This window comes from Cucumis melo, chromosome 12 (assembly GCF_025177605.1).
Source record: "Cucumis melo cultivar AY chromosome 12, USDA_Cmelo_AY_1.0, whole genome shotgun sequence".
NCBI lineage: Eukaryota > Viridiplantae > Streptophyta > Magnoliopsida > Cucurbitales > Cucurbitaceae > Cucumis > Cucumis melo.
In genome coordinates this window covers 20,585,370-20,601,545 of record NC_066868.1, presented here as the reverse complement: position 1 = coordinate 20,601,545, position 16,176 = coordinate 20,585,370, and the positions used below count along the sequence as shown (strand labels likewise).

Below are 16,176 nucleotides of genomic sequence, written 5' to 3'. Positions count from 1 at the left end.
AGCAAAGACCAAAAATTAGAGTTTGATTGGGTTAAAATTTGTGTTGGATCAAGTTATAAAAGGACCTTGTCTTAACAGGATTACCTATATATCCTGACCAACCATGATTACCCAACCTAGTCAAGTAGTTTCTTAACAGGACTTTGCCTTGCCTTTTGCTTCCCATGCAAATGGGATTACCTTGTCTCAAAATAATCAAAATATTTATGTTGTGACGATTAATTAATAAGAGTACTATCTATGTTCCTTTTCATTTCTTCTTTGACTTCTTTTCATATTCTCTTTTCTCAAGCAGTGCTTGTTGACCAAGTCATTGACGATTGAATTGGTCATTCAATTAAATGCACCAACATCTCAAAAATGTTCAACAAAGATTGGGTACATTTAAATCGGTATGAAATTAACCAACTTTTAATATTGAGCTAACCTTTAATGCATATTTAACTAAATTAATTTTATTTAATAGTGCTACTAATGAATATATGGAAGGAGCATGGAATTTTCTGCAAGAAGTGAAGAAAAGGAAGCCAAATGCCAACAAATTTTTATGTCCATGTAAAGATTGTAGAAACATGGCACATTGTGATTTTCAAATCATATATGAGCACTTGGTCATTAAGGGAATGGACCCTACATATAACTTTTGGTACCATCATGGGGAAGTATGTGAAGGAGATGAAATGGAGAATGAAGTTGATGATAGTTTTATGTGTGAAGCAACAAACTTCTATGAGAGCACATATATGGGAAAAGAGGACATCATTCATGACAATTCTACATCAAGGAAGGAAAACAAATTTTCTCAAAAGGTGGAAGAGGCAAATACACCATTGTATGGTGGTTGTACGAAGTATACAAAGATGTCAGCAGTTGTAGCATTGTACAAACTGAAAACTTTTAATGGTTGGTCAGATACAAGCTTCACTAGCCTTTTGGGGCTTTTGCATGACATGCTCCCAATGGACAATGTTATTTCAAGATCCATTTATGAAGTTAGAAAATTATTTAAGGAATTTGATTTAGGTTACCAAAAAATTCATGCATGTGTTAAAGACTGTTGCCTATTTAGAAATGAGAATGAAAAGTTAGAAAGTTGTCCTCATTGTGCGAGTTCAAGATGGAAGATTGATGAACGAACAAACCAAATCAAACAAGGTGTGCCCGCCAAGGTATTGAGATACTTTCCTATCATTCCACGACTTAAACGTATGTTTAAAATAAATGAAGTTAGTGAAAGTTTACGGTGGCATTTGAGTCATAAAAGTACTGATGGAAAGATCAGACATCCTGTTGACTCTGTTGCATGGGAAATAATTGATAAAAAATGGCCTGAGTTTTCAATGGATCCACGTAATCTTAGGTTGGGCCTTGCTACAGACGGGTTTAACCCCTTCTCCAATTTAAGTAGTCGATATAGTTGTTGGCCGGTCATGCTTGTTACTTACAATCTTCCTCCTTGGTTATGCATGAAAAAAGAAAACATAATGTTGACACTGTTGATTCCTGGTCCCAGACAACCCGGAAATGATATTGATGTATATCTACAATCCCTTGTGGAAGATTTACAACAACTATGGAAAGGAATACAAGTTTATGATATTGTAGGCAACACACATTTTAATTTGAGATCAATTCTTATGTGGACTATAAATGATTTTCCAGCATATGGAAATCTTGCCGGATGCACTACAAAAGGTAAATATGCATGCCCAACATGTGGAGATAGTACTCGTTCTTATTGGTTGAAACATAGTAAAAAATTTGCATATATGGGTCATAGACGATTCTTGTCAAGGGCTCATCCATATCGAAGAAAAAAAGCATGGTTTGACGGTAGAATAGAAGAAGAGTTACCCCCCAAAATAGCTACAGGTAGTGCAATTTATGCCCAACTTCAAAATTTTAATAATTGTTGGGGAAAACGTGAAAAGAAAAAGAGCAAAAGTCATAAAGATTTGTCAAACCAAAGGTGGAAGAAGCGATCGATTTTCTTCGATCTACCATATTGGAAGGTAAACCAACTTGAAGTTTATGATATATCTTATTACATTTCAAATTAGTATGATTCGAACTATGTCATAAACTATTTGAAACTTTGATTGTCTAGGAATTACCAATACGACACAACTTGGATGTCATGCACGTGGAGAAGAATGTATGTGAGAGTATTATAGGTACATTATTAGATATAAATGGAAAGTCAAAAGATGGGGTTAATGCAAGAAAAGACTTACAACTTTTGAAAATTCGTTCTGACTTGTATCCTCAAGATTGTGGAGGAAGAACTTATCTACCTCCAGCTCCACATACATTGTCGAAGTCCGAGAAAAAAATATTTTGTTCAAGGTTGTACAAACTGAAGTTGCCTGACGGATACAGTTCAAACATTTCAAAGTGTGTATCATTAGATGAATGCAAAGTGATGGGGTTGAAGTCTCATGATTATCATGTGTTGATGCAACAACTTTTACCAGTGGTGCTTAGAGGCTTGCTCCCAAAAGGTCCAAGACATGCAATATACAGGCTATGCTCATATTTTAATAGACTTTGCCAACGTATAATTGATAGAGAGGTTATGTTGGATCTTGAAAAAGAAGTGGTGGACATTTTATGTCTTCTTGAAAGGTACTTTCCTCCGTCATTTTTTGACATAATGACACATTTGGTAATTCATTTGGGTCGCGAAGCCTGCATATGTGGACCGGTTCAATTTCGTTGGATGTACCCATTTGAAAGGTACATGTCTTTGGTCCATTCATAATTATGATTTTTCATGTATTAATAACATTTATTTTAGATACATGAAGGTATTGAAAGGTTATGTACGAAACAAAGCACGACCAGAAGGGTGCATTGCATCATGTTACTTAGCTGATGAATGTGTTGACTTTTCAAACAAGTATTTTAAACAATCAGTTGAGGTAGTGAATAGTCAACAACGTAATGAAGAATACCAAAACGATGTCATCTTAGAGGGTCGTCCTATATCTTCTGGAACTTCAATTGAACTATTCGATGATGTACTTGAAAATGCACATCGATATGTCTTATTCAACACATCAGAGGTGGAACCATTTATAGAGTGAGATATGACCCTAAACAATATTATTAATACTGTAATTTGAGTCTATGAATGATCGTTTATTTGGACAGGATTCATATGAATGAACTCATGGTTTTAGACAAGAGACTAGAAAAAGATTCCAATCTACTTTGGAAGATTCATACAGAACAATTTCCATTGTGGTTGAAGTCTAAGGTGATACTAACTAATTTGTAAACATCCTATCAAACACTGCATATATGAAACTGTAAGATACTTTAACTAACAGGTAGATATGTTTATTCTTATCAGATTGAATTAGATTCATCCGTTGAAGGTTACTCTGAGTTGTTAAAATGGCTTGCGAATGAACCACGAAAGAATGCAATGTCTTACACTGGATACATCATAAATGGGAAAAGATTTCACACAAAGAGTGTTGAAAAATCAACTCAAAACAATGGTGTTGCTGTAGATGCTACAACATTATGTCGATCTAGTGCCAAAGATAAATCTCAAGTTATGGATGTAGTTGCTTATTACGGAGTGTTACAAGAAATCATCTTGTTAGACTATTATGTCTACCAGCTTCCAATCTTCAAATGTGATTGGGCAAATGTTCGCAATGGAGTAAAAGTTGAGGAAGGATTCACTCTTGTTAACTTACATCAAAGTCAAAACAAGTTTGTACGAGAGCCTTTCATACTAGCCTCACAAGCCAAACAAGTGTTTTACGCTAGAGAAAATGACACTTCAAATTGGTATGTCGTATTAAAAGCACCACCAAGAGGGTTTCACGACTTGGAAATGTACGATGAGAATTATGATGATACTTTGGTTAGTAATGAAAACATAAGTAATGCAGTTGAAGATGTTGATGAAAGTGACGAGCTTACTTATGCAAGACAAGATTGTGAAGGTGTTTTCATTTCAGAAGTTGTTTGAGAAGTAGGTTGAGAAGTAATAGATTTTTGAAGAACCAAAGTGTTCTTATAACTTTTTGGTGTGCCCATCTCAATAGAGATATTGTGAATTAGACTTTTCTCTATATATCCTCTTCTTTTTTCTTCTTTCATTATAGCATTAGACTATTCGTTTTTGTGAAATGTGAATCATCAGACACAAGTATTATATTTTATGTACTCTCTTTCTGTTTTTCTTTTTATGTATTCTCATCTCACTTAAATGAATGTGCTTAACAATGGCTCTTTGTTCTTTATCTTTCAAGATACCATGTCTCTAAAAGTAAAAGGTAAGAAAAGGTCTACACGAAGGAAGCTTATTGGTGATAGTTTGCTTCTTCCAAATGAGGAAAACATGGAAAGTTCTCCCATTGATGTCCACCCCAATACTTTATCACCGAAGCCTACTGACAAGATAGTTGAAGGTAATCCTATATTAGACTCACCAGCTGCTCGAACAAGATTAGCAATTCGTAGGCAAGCAACAACTTCTAACGTGAATGGATTTGAAGAACCTCAATTGGAAACGACAACTTTGCCTAATGAGAAGGCAGTTGAAGATCATGTTGTCGATGAAGAACCTCCATTTGAAACGATGACTTTGCGAAAAAAGACAAGAGGACCTACAAAAATGAAGACAATAGTCGTTGAAAAACAATCAAGAGAGGACATTGTTTTCAATGAATATGGACAACCCATTGGTAATGAATCAGTAGGATTGGCTTCTTTTCTTGGACCACTAGTGAGGGAGGTTGTACCAGTGAATCTTGAGAATTGGCTAAAACTACCAACAAGATTGAAAGTAGTGTTATGGAAATCTATCCAGATATTAAGTTACTTTATTTTTCTCTAATAAGTTCATTACTTTATTAAGTTACATTATTTTTCATTTCTAACTCTTTTATACTTCAGTCAAGGTACAATGTGGAAGATTGGCAAAAAAAGTTTTTCTTCCAAAAGATGGGTAGATTATGGAGGGCTGGAAAATCTCGTTTAGTAAAACAAATTCGAGATGCCCCAACAAAGGATGCAATTTTGAAGCTTATGCCTGATAATTTACAATCTATAGATGATTGGATGGATTTTGTGAGTGAGAAGACTAGTGCAACCTTCAAGGTACGTAAATCTCTACTTCAAAACATATACACTTACATTTGAATTATTAATTTGTGTGAAGTTTGAATGTCTTTTATTTGAGTAGTTGAAAAGTGAAAAGTACAAAGCCATGAAGAAAAAACAACTCCCACATACATGTAGTAGAAAAGGGTATGCTCGCTTGGCCGAAGAGATGGTAAAGTTTGTTACTATACTTTAATTTTGCATTTGTATCGTATATGTGGTTTCATTGTATAAATCTCATTTTGTAGAGAAAAAGTAGTTCGGATCCATCTTTGGTCACAAGGGTTGCATTATGGACTAAAGCTCACAAAAGGAAGGATGGACAACCGGTGAATTCACAAGTTGCTGAGACACTTGTATGTCTTCTTTGCAATTTCTGTTCGTATTCTTAGACTTGATTATCGTTATTGAATCTTTTGGTATCTTAATTATATATGTTGTTGGGTCTTTCTGTGTGCAGGAATCTTTAGCTTTTCTAACGATTTTTGATATTCAACCAAAAATCATATGTATTCATATAAACTTTATTCAAATTTTCCACAAACAATCATAACTCTCAATACACATATACACTGTGATTTTCTAACAATGTCAAATAACAAATTCAAGAAAAAGTAATACTCAAAATATTATCTTCCAAACCATCCCATAAACATTTCAAAAACAGTAGAAATTCATTAAAGGAAGATGACCGGTCGTCTTCATAAAAAGAAATTAAAAGAGGAAAACAAGTGAGAGAAAAAAGAAAAAAACAAAAAAACAAAATCTTACCTATCAATACGATTCTGCAACTTCAACAAGAACTTTTCATTATCTTGTTCAGCAACATGGAGTAACATTTCAATCAAATTCTTCCTATCTTGAAACCCAAGCTTAAGAATATCATTGTTTCTAAATGAACACCCACCTATCTTGAAACCCAAGCTTAATGAAGATCTTGAAAATCCATCCACTACTATTGATCTAAAACTTCCATTGCTTCTAAATGAACACCCACCTATTCCCAAATCCATTCTTTCTCTTCTAATATATAAATTCTTCAACTTTTTTCATTCCAGATCAATTCAATTGTTAATTCATCAAAATGACATGAACCAGAAGTTTCGTTTCTTTTAATTTTTCGGGGTTTATTAAGGGGATGCTGCAGCTTTATAGGAAGAGAAGTATTGAAGATGAAGAGATTATCAAATGAAGTAAGTAGAGAAATCAGTCCAAGAGATTATCAAATAAGCAATAATGGATTTGACTAACTCAGAAAGTTGGCTGAAGAGAAGAAAACTCATAAACTTTAAAGGATGAAGAAAGAGAAAATAAATAAAAAAGACAGACTTTACATTCCAATTCCAGTTTCTTTCTTTCTCTCTTTCTTCAACTACGAAATCCAATCAATTTTTGGTCTTCCTTCACATTATTTTATTAAAAAAGACAGACTTTACATTCCAACTCATAAACTTTAAAGGATGAAGAAAGAGAAAATAAACCTTTTGTTTGCATATTGACGTGCAGATTTAGACATTTGTGTTCACCTATAATTATAGTTTATCCATCTAGTAATTAAATCCTCTTCTTGTTGTGAAAACATTCCTTTCTTCAAATCAGGTCTCAAGTAGTTTATCCATCTTAGCCTACAACTTTTCCCACATCTTTCCAAACCTACAACACACCACCAATCAAACAGTATTAAAGAATTGCTGAACATCACTTTGACTAAGTGTAATGTTAGATATGTGTTTATATATTGCTAGAAGTGTATATATATTATTACAAAACAATAGGTAAAAGTTACAAAACAGTAGGTAAAAGTTACAAAATAGCAAGCCAAAATACCTACAGTCCACTAAGAATTATGTTACAGTAGCTTACATCTTTAATAAAACAGCAGCTTAAAACAGTAGCTAAAAGTTACAGCAGCTTAGATCTTTAATAATTGTTAAGGTCTGTTTGTTTATATATTGCTAGGAGCGTATTGAACAAACTGAGGCTGAGACGACAGTTTCAACAACAAACGTGGTTGATGATGCTTTAAGTAAAGTTCTTGGCCCCGATCGTGGTCATGTAAGAGGATTTGGGTTTGGTGTGACTCGTTCAAAACTATCTCTTTTGTCTCACCAAGATCACAAGTATAAGGTTCTTGAAAAAGAATATTTGAAGATGAAGGAAGAAATGGTAGAAATGAAAACAATGAAAGATGAAATGATCGAAATGAAAGCACTTATGTTATCTTATTTAAAGAAACAGGTATTTCTTTTTTTCTTCTACTAACTTAGATTCTTTTTTTTCTCGTAGTAGTTAACTATATTTTTGGTTTCATATGTGATTATCATAGACTGAACCAAGTGAGGAACTTTCAAATGCTACTGCAAGTGTGCTTAAGCGACTAAATATTCCTCCAATGCCTTCTCCATCGGTAAATTTATTTGTAATAGGATGAAAATTGTTTATGATGTCATTATCTTCTTATTCTAGTATCTCATATTTGTCTTTTCACAGAGTATCAATAACAACAGTCAAACTAAGTGCAAGTTATTAGATTGGTATGGCTCGGGAGAGATTGTTGCTGAAGGAAGATGGTCTTCTAATGATCCAACTGCTATGGTCCATCATATTCCTATTGGTCCACATGCAATTAGAGTATGGATTGATGTAGCAAAGAAACCAAACGCATATTTGTGGAGGCCAACATCAGAAATGACATGTATTGAAGAAGCTTTGGGAAGTACAGTTGCATGGCCATCTGATAAAGCGATCATTAGTATGTTGTCTAATTCTAATATTTTTTGTCTACATTTTTTAAAGATTTTCTATACTTGTTTAATTAATATATGTTTTACAAATTTATGTAGGTGAATGAAATGGAGTCGTCTTCACCAGAGGACTAAAGATTGTACACTTATGACGAACTTTGCTTGTAGACTTATGATGAACTTTATTTGTATTTTGAAGGTTAATTTGTGCGGTTCATACATTATTTACTAATATGTGTATTTTGATTGGTAATGTGTATGGTTGGTACATTTAGAATGACTACATTGTTTGGTAATTTTAGTACATTATGAATGGTTTTATAGATTTTTGAGAAAAATGTTACCTATATTTTGATTGAAAACGATTAAATAGCATTATTACTGAAAATCATTGCTATAAATACTATACTGTCGAAAAAGGCTATTATAGTTAAAAATTATAGTTATAAACAATATACTATAGCATCGACAAAATGCTATTATACCTGAAAATTATAGTTATAAATACTATATTATAGCTTCGAAAAAAGGCTATTATAGCTGAAAATTATAGTCATAAATACTATATTATAGCATCGAAAAAAGGCTATTATAGCTGAAAATTATAGTTATAAATACTATACTATAGCGTCGAGAAAGCGCTATTACATATTAAAGATAGCACATTATTTAAGCTATATTAACTTATTATAGCTCTAACGAAAAACGCTATCAAATGTTTTTATAGCAACGTATATAAGCTATATCTTCAAACTCTACGATAGCACTAGTTATAGCTTCGAGAAAACGCTATAAAAAGACCCAGACTTTTAATAACATGGGCTGTCAGGACTCTCGAAAAACGGTATAAAAAGTCTATTATAGCGTTTTTCGTTAGCTATCATTTATGTTATTTCTTGTAGTGTGGATCCCTTACTGGGTAGATTTTATACTCACCATTTTTCCTCTTTAACTTTTCAGGTAAGGGTACAACGAGGGGCAGACCGACGAGGGGCAAGAAGGATGCGTGAAGGCCATATGGACGCGTCTGGTTTTCTTTATACTTCCGCTAATGTATTTTGTTACTCGTATTTTCATTGTCGGGTCGAGTCATGTTTAGAATATTTGGTTGTGATTTTGTTGTTGATGAGTTGAGTACTGTATTTTGGAACTCTCGTGATTTTGATTTAAAATAGGGTCCGAAACTGTTTTGTTGGTATTATTTCTAAAACGTTTTTTATGAATCGTGACCGGTCCTTTATGAGTTTATGTGTTATGTGGTCGAGTCTTGGTACTGAGTAGTGACCTCAGCTTAGTCCGAAAAGTTGGATCGTTACAGTTGGTATCAGAGCCTAAGTTTTAGGTTCTGTAGACTGACTTATGATGTGAGTCTGTGTTTTTGTGTCCTTATGGCTAAAACGATCCTTGCCACTCGTCAGGTACGCTCTCATGAAATTATATGTATAACTCTATATGCATTACCTTACCTAAGTTAAACTGCAAAGTTAATTATCACATATGACTAAAGGGATCATTAGTGGTTGTTAGGAAATGCCGCCAAGAAGAGGTGCACGTAGGGGTGGCCGAGGAGGCCGAGGAAGGGGAGCAAGACGTGTTCAACCTGAGGTGCAGCCTGTAGCCCAAGCCACTGACCTGGCTGCGTCAGTTACTCATGCGGACCTCGCTGCTATGGAGCAGAGGTTCAGGGATTTGATTATGCAGATGCGGGAGCAGCAGCAGCCTGCCCCGCCAGCTCCTGCTCCAGTTCCAGTTATGCCCCAAATCGTGCCGGATCAGTTGTTGGCAGAGGCCAAGCACTTGAGAGATTTCAGGAAGTATAATCCCACGACATTCGATGGGTCTTTGGAGGACCCCATTAGGGCTCAGCTGTGGTTATCTTCTTTGGAGACTATATTTCGGTATATGAAGTGCCCTGAGGATCAGAAGGTTCAATGCGCTGTTTTCATGTTGACCGACAGAGGTACTGCATGGTGGGAGACGACGGAGAGAATGCTAGGAGGTGATGTGGGTCAGATCACGTGGCAACAGTTCAAGGAGAGTTTCTATGCGAAATTCTTCTCTGCTAGTTTGAGAGATGCCAAGCGGCAAGAGTTCCTGAACTTGGAGCACGGCGAAATGACAGTAGAGCAGTATGATGCGGAGTTTGACATGTTATCCCACTTCGCTCCCGAGATGATAGCGACTGAGGTAGCCAGAGCTAATAAGTTTGTTAGAGGCCTTAGGCTAGACATCCAGGGTTTGGTTCGAGCCTTCCGACCCGCCACTCATGCCGATGCACTGCACTTGGCAGTGGATCTCAGTTTACAGGAGAGGGCTAACTCGTCCAAGGGTGCAGGTAGAGGTTTGACCTTCGGGCAGAAAAGGAAGGCTCAGCCGCAGCCTATTTCAGTGCCACAGCGGAACTTCAGATTAGGTGGTGAGTTTTGCCGCTTCCAGCAGAAACCTTTTGAGGCAGGGGAAGCTGCTAGAGGGAAGCCGCCAGAGGGAAGCCGTTGTGTACCACTTGTGGGAAGCATCATCTGGGCCTTTGTTTATTTGGGACCAGAACTTGCTTTAAGTAGGCAAGAGGGGTACACAGCTGACAGATGCCCAATGAGGCTTACCGGGAATGCATAGAATCAGGGAGCAGGTGCTCCACATCAGGGTAAAGTCTTAGCTACCAACAAGATCGAGGCTGAGAGGGCAGGCACGGTGGTGACAGGTATGCTTCCAGTATTGGGGAATTACGCCTTAGTTTTGTTTTATTTGGGTTCGTCACATTCTTTTATCTCTTCTGCATTTGGGTTGCATGCCCGCTTAGAGGTAGAGCCCCTACACCATGTTTTATCAGTGTCTACTCCTTCTGGGAAGTGTATATTGTCAAAGGAAAAGGTGAAAGCATGCCAGATTGAGATAGCAGGCCATATGATTGATATAACGCTGTTAGTCCTGGACATGCTCGACTTTGATGTAATTCTGGGTATGGATTGGTTGGCCGCTAACCATGGCAGCATAGATTGTTCCCGTAAGGTGGTAGCGTTTAACCCTCTCTCGATGGCCAGTTTTAAATTTAAGGGAGAAGGGTCAAGGTCGTTGCCTCAGGTAATCTCAGCCATGAGGGCCAGCAAACTGCTCAGTCAGGGTACTTGGAGTATCTTAGCGAGCGTGGTGGATACTATAGAGGTCGATGTATCCTTGTCATCAGAACCAGTGGTGAGGAACTATCCGGATGTTTTTCCTGAAGAACTTCCAGGGTTACCAACTCATAGAGAGGTTGAGTTTTCCATAGAGTTGGAGTCGGGCACGGTTCCTATATTCAGAGCCCCGTACAGAATGGCCCCAGCAGAGTTGAAAGAACTGAAAGTGCTGTTACAGGAATTGCCTGATAAGGGCTTCATTCGACCGAGTGTGTCACCTTGGGGTGCGCCAGTTTTATTTGTTAAGAAGAAGGATGGATCAATGCGCCTATGCATTGACTATAGGGAGTTGAACAAGGTAACCGTTAAGAACAGATATCCCTTGCCCAGGATTGACGACTTGTTTGACCAGTTACAGGGAGCTACAATGTTCTCAAAGATTGATCTTCGGTCGGGATATCATCAGCTGAGGATTAAGGATGGTGATGTACCGAAGACGACCTTTCGTTCCAGATTACGGACACTATGAGTTTATTGTGATGTCTTTTGGTTTGACGAATGCTCCGGCAGTGTTTATGGACTTGATGAACAGAGTGTTTAGGGAGTTCCTAGACACTTTTTTTATCGTGTTTATTGATGATATCTTGATATATTCCAAGATGGAGGCCGAGCATGAGGAGCATTTACATATGGTTCTACAAACCCTTCGGGATAATAAATGGTATGCAAAGTTCTCGAAATGCGAGTTTTGGCTAAAGAAGGTGTCCTTTCTAGGCCATGTGGTTTCTAAGGCTGGAGTTTCTGTGGATCCAGCTAAGATAAAGGCAGTCACCAGTTGGACCCGACCTTCCACAGTCAGTGAGGTTCGTAGCTTTTTGGGTTTAGCAGGTTATTATCGGCAGTTTGTGGAGCACTTTTCTCGTATAGCTACTCTTCTTACTCAGTTGACCAGGAAAGGAGCTCCTTTTGTTTGGAGCAAGGCATGTGAGGACAGTTTCCAGAACCTTAAACAGAAGCTAGTTACTGCACCGGTTCTTACTGTACCTGATGGTTCTGGCAGTTTTGTGATTTATAGTGATGCTTCCAAGAAGGGTTTGGGTTGTGTATTGATGCAACAAGGTAAGGTAGTCGCTTATGCTTCTCGTCAGTTGAAGAGTCGTGAGCAGAATTACCCTACACATGATTTAGAGTTGGCAGCAGTGGTTTTTGCATTGAAAATATGGAGGCATTACTTATATGGTGAAAAGATAAAGATCTTCACGGATCATAAGAGCTTGAAATACTTCTTTACTCAGAAGGAATTGAATATGAGACAACGAATATGGCTTGAGTTTGTGATGGATTACGATTGTGAGATACTGTATCATCCAGGCAAGGCAAATGTGGTAGCTGATGCTCTTAGTAGAAAGGTATCACATTCAGCATCACTTATTACCCGACAGGCCCCATTGCATCAAGATCTTGAGAGGGCTGAGATTGCAGTGTCAGTAGGGGCAGTCTCTATGCAGTTAGCCCAGTTGACGGTACAGCCGACTTTGAGGCAAAAGATCATTGATGCTCAGAGTAACGATCCTTATTTGGTTGAGAAGCATGGCCTAGCAGAGATAGGGCAAGCTGTTGAGTTCTCCATATCCTCTGATGGTGGACTTTTGTTTGAGAGGCGCCTCTGTGTGCCGTCAGATAGTGCGGTTAAGACAAAATTATTATCTGAGGCTCACAGTTCCCCATTTTCCATGCACCCGGATAGTACGAAGATGTATCAGGACCTAAAGCGGGTTTATTGGTGGCGTAATATGAAGAGAGAGGTGGCGAAATTTGTTAGTAAATGCTTGGTGTGTCAGCAGGTTAAGGCACCAAGGCAGAAACCAGCGGGTTTATTACAACCCTTGAGTGTACCGGAATGGAAGTGGGAAAACGTGTCCATGGATTTCATTATAGGACTGCCAAGAACTCTGAGGGGTTTTACAGTGATTTGGGTTGTGGTTGACATACTTACCAAATCAGCGCACTTCGTTCTGGGTAAATCCACCTACGCCGCTAGTAAGTGGGCACAGCTGTACATGTCTGAGATAGTGAGATTACATGGAGTGCCAGTGTCGATTGTTTCTGATAGAGATGCCGGTTTCACTTCCAAATTCTGGAAGGGTTTGCAGACTGCTATGAGCACGAGGTTAGACTTTAGTACAACTTTCCATCCACAGACTAACGGTCAGACTGAGCGTTTGAACCAAGTTTTAGAGGATATGTTGCGAGCGTGTGCATTGGAATTTCCAGGTAGTTGGGACTCCCACTTGCATTTGATGGAATTTGCTTATAATAACAGTTTTCAGGCTACTATTGGCATGGCACCATTTGAGGCCTTGTAGGTTAATGTTGTAGATCCCCGGTTTGCTGGGGTGAGGTGGGTGAGCATAGATTGATGGGTCCCGAGTTAGTTCAGTCTACTAACGAAGCGATACAGAAGATTAGATCACGTATGTAGATCGCACAGAGTAGGTAGAAGAGCTATGCTGATGTGAGACGGAAAGATCTTGAGTTTGATGTGGGGGACAAGGTGTTCTTGAAGGTAGCACCTATGAAAGGTGTCTTACGATTTGAAAGGAGAGGAAAGCTGAGTCCCCGTTTTGTTGGGCCATTTGAGATTCTGGAGCGGATTGGCCATGTAGCTTATCGCTTGGCGTTGCCACCATCACTCTCGACAGTTCATGATGTGTTTCATGTTTGTATGTTGAGGAAGTACGTGCTAGATCCATCCCACGTAGTGGATTACGAACCACTAGAGATTGATGAAAACTTGAGCTATACAGAACAACCCGTTGAGGTGCTGGCTAGGGAGGTGAAAATGTTGAGGAATAGAGAAATTCCTTTGGTTAAAGTCTTATGGCGGAATCACCCGGTGGAAGAGGCTACATGGGAGCGAGAAGATGACATGAGGTCCCGTTATCCCGAACTGTTCGAGGAATAAAACTTTCGAGGACGAAAGTTCCCTAAGGAGGGAAGAATGTAACGCCCCGAATTTTCGAGGTAAATTTTATTATTTTGTGTGATTTTTTCGGAAATTTAAAATGTTGGTGTAAATTCTTGATTTCCTTTGAAGAGGGTAGAAAAAGAAATTTAAGGATACGAATTTCTTTAAATTTAATGTTTTGTAAATGGATATAATAATAATATAATATTAATTATATTATTATTATTTATTATTATTATTATTACTATTGTTTAATATTAATATTATTATTATTATTATTATTATTATTATTATTATTATTATTTATTATTATTATAATCATTATCTAATATTAATATGATTATTATTAATTAATATTATTATTATTATTAATATTTAATATATATATATATATATATAATAAGATTTTTTTAAAAAAAAGAACAACCCTAGGACCGTGCGCGTTTCCCCCCCTAGTCGACTTCATTTTCCTTCTTCTTCCTTCGTCTGCACCCGACAAACGTCACTGCCGTCACGCCATTCCTCTTCCGTCACGCACGCCTCCACCTCCGTCCCCGTCTTCGCCTCTGTCTCCGTCCGCTGTCCCCGTCCTCTGTCCCCGTCTCCATCTCCGTCGGTTCACAGCTCCACCGTTCGTTCTCCTCGGCCCCATCCATTCCCGATATCCTTTCGGCCTCACGCAACCACAGATCCACCCCGCCTCTGTCCCTACCGCAGGTGACATTCCCCTTCTTCGTGTGCCGTTCGGTGCAGCCCAGAAGACCCGGGCTAAGCTGCAGACCGTATCGTCGTCGTCGCGTTAAGTTTTCGTCTGTTGTCGCGTGCAGCCAAAGTAGCCGTTCGCGTGTGCACCGGGTGTCTCGAGCGAGCCAAAGACTAAGTCGAGCCGCAAGCCGAGTTGAGTCGAGCCGTGAGCCGAGCCGCAAGCCGAGTTGAGCCGAGCCGCGAGTCAAGCCGGTTTCTTTTTTATTGATAGATGATGTTTGATCTATATGATTATATATATATATAGATTAAGAGCCGCAAGCCATGCATGTTTCTATAATGATTATATATATTTCATTGAATATAATTTATATTAGCGTTTCTTTTTTACAGATATATGATGAGCAAGAATAAAAAAGGTTCGAGTCTATATTCATTTTGATCTATCTCCATCATCCACATATATCTAGCATGATCTATATCGCATAGAAAGAGGTTTTAATCTATATTCATTTCGATCAATCTACATCTATCACTATCTATCCCACATACAAACATGTCTGTTTCTATACTGATTGTATATATTTCACTCAATATAATTTATATTAGTGTTCTTTTTTACAAATAAGGTGTAAAGCAAAGGCAGAAGAAAGAAAAATAAAGAAAGAAAAAGGAATAAAGGTAACAAACTAGAATGTGAATATCTGTATATATAGCGTTGTATATTTGTGTATCTTTTTCTTTATAGTGCTCTGCATTTGTAAATTTTTTTAAACTTACCTTTGTTTGAAACATACTATATATTATGTCATTCAACAAGTGAAACACTATCCAAATGACATCATTATGGAAGTTGAACAAGAAAACCTTAGAATTACTATATACTACAGTTTAGAAACATTGAATCAGATCAAGTCAAAAATGGACAAAATAATTCTCTCTTAAGTTTTGACAAATAGTCCTTTTGGCCAGTTCCTTAGCATTAAAATGGCTAAAATACAAACACAATTTCTGAATTTCCTATTAAGAAAACAATGCCATAAAAAAAAACTAATGTCCTTGCTTTCAACTTTAATGGACATAAGAAGAATTTGGGTTGAAAGACTTTTGTTTTGTGACTAGACTAAAAGGTCACAAATTCTCTGAGTGAAATCTAGGAGAAAGAAAAGAAAATGGTCTGAAAAATGCACTTTTCCATCATGATGACTTTATAACAAGAAGAGATATAGAAAGAACTTTCAAAGCGTTGTGCAACGAGGAAGACTCATTGAAAGAAAAACTAGTTAACCTTTATATCTTAGAGACATTTTTAATTCCCAAGTAGCAACACAACCACATAAATCTCCTACATCTAGACATATTGGATAATGAAGAAATCTTTAAAGGCTATCTATAGGGAAGGTTATCATACATCCTAACATATCATGTAACGACCCAAACTTTTAAATTAAGTGAAGGTCATTACTTAAAAGATAAACATCAAAAGACACTTTCTTAAAAAGAGGATAACAAAAATCTT

General features: G+C 37.4%; 2 protein-coding genes across 2 annotated transcripts; both read left to right on the top strand.

The window, feature by feature from the left end:
* The first annotated feature begins 572 nt into the window (after positions 1–572).
* On the top strand, positions 573–3,988 carry LOC127144174 (uncharacterized). Its single transcript, XM_051079744.1, has 5 exons — positions 573–2,012; positions 2,108–2,625; positions 2,798–3,082; positions 3,154–3,259; positions 3,356–3,988. The coding sequence occupies exons 1-5, from the start codon at positions 573–575 to the stop codon at positions 3,986–3,988; spliced, it is 2,982 nt and encodes a 993-aa protein (XP_050935701.1).
* A 1,375-nt stretch (positions 3,989–5,363) lies between these two features.
* On the top strand, positions 5,364–10,484 carry LOC127144173 (uncharacterized). Its single transcript, XM_051079743.1, has 5 exons — positions 5,364–5,480; positions 7,084–7,362; positions 7,451–7,531; positions 7,615–7,876; positions 10,204–10,484. Exons 2-5 carry the CDS (start codon positions 7,276–7,278, stop codon positions 10,482–10,484), a joined length of 711 nt encoding a protein of 236 aa, XP_050935700.1. The 5' UTR covers positions 5,364–5,480; positions 7,084–7,275.
* The last annotated feature ends 5,692 nt before the right edge of the window (positions 10,485–16,176 follow it).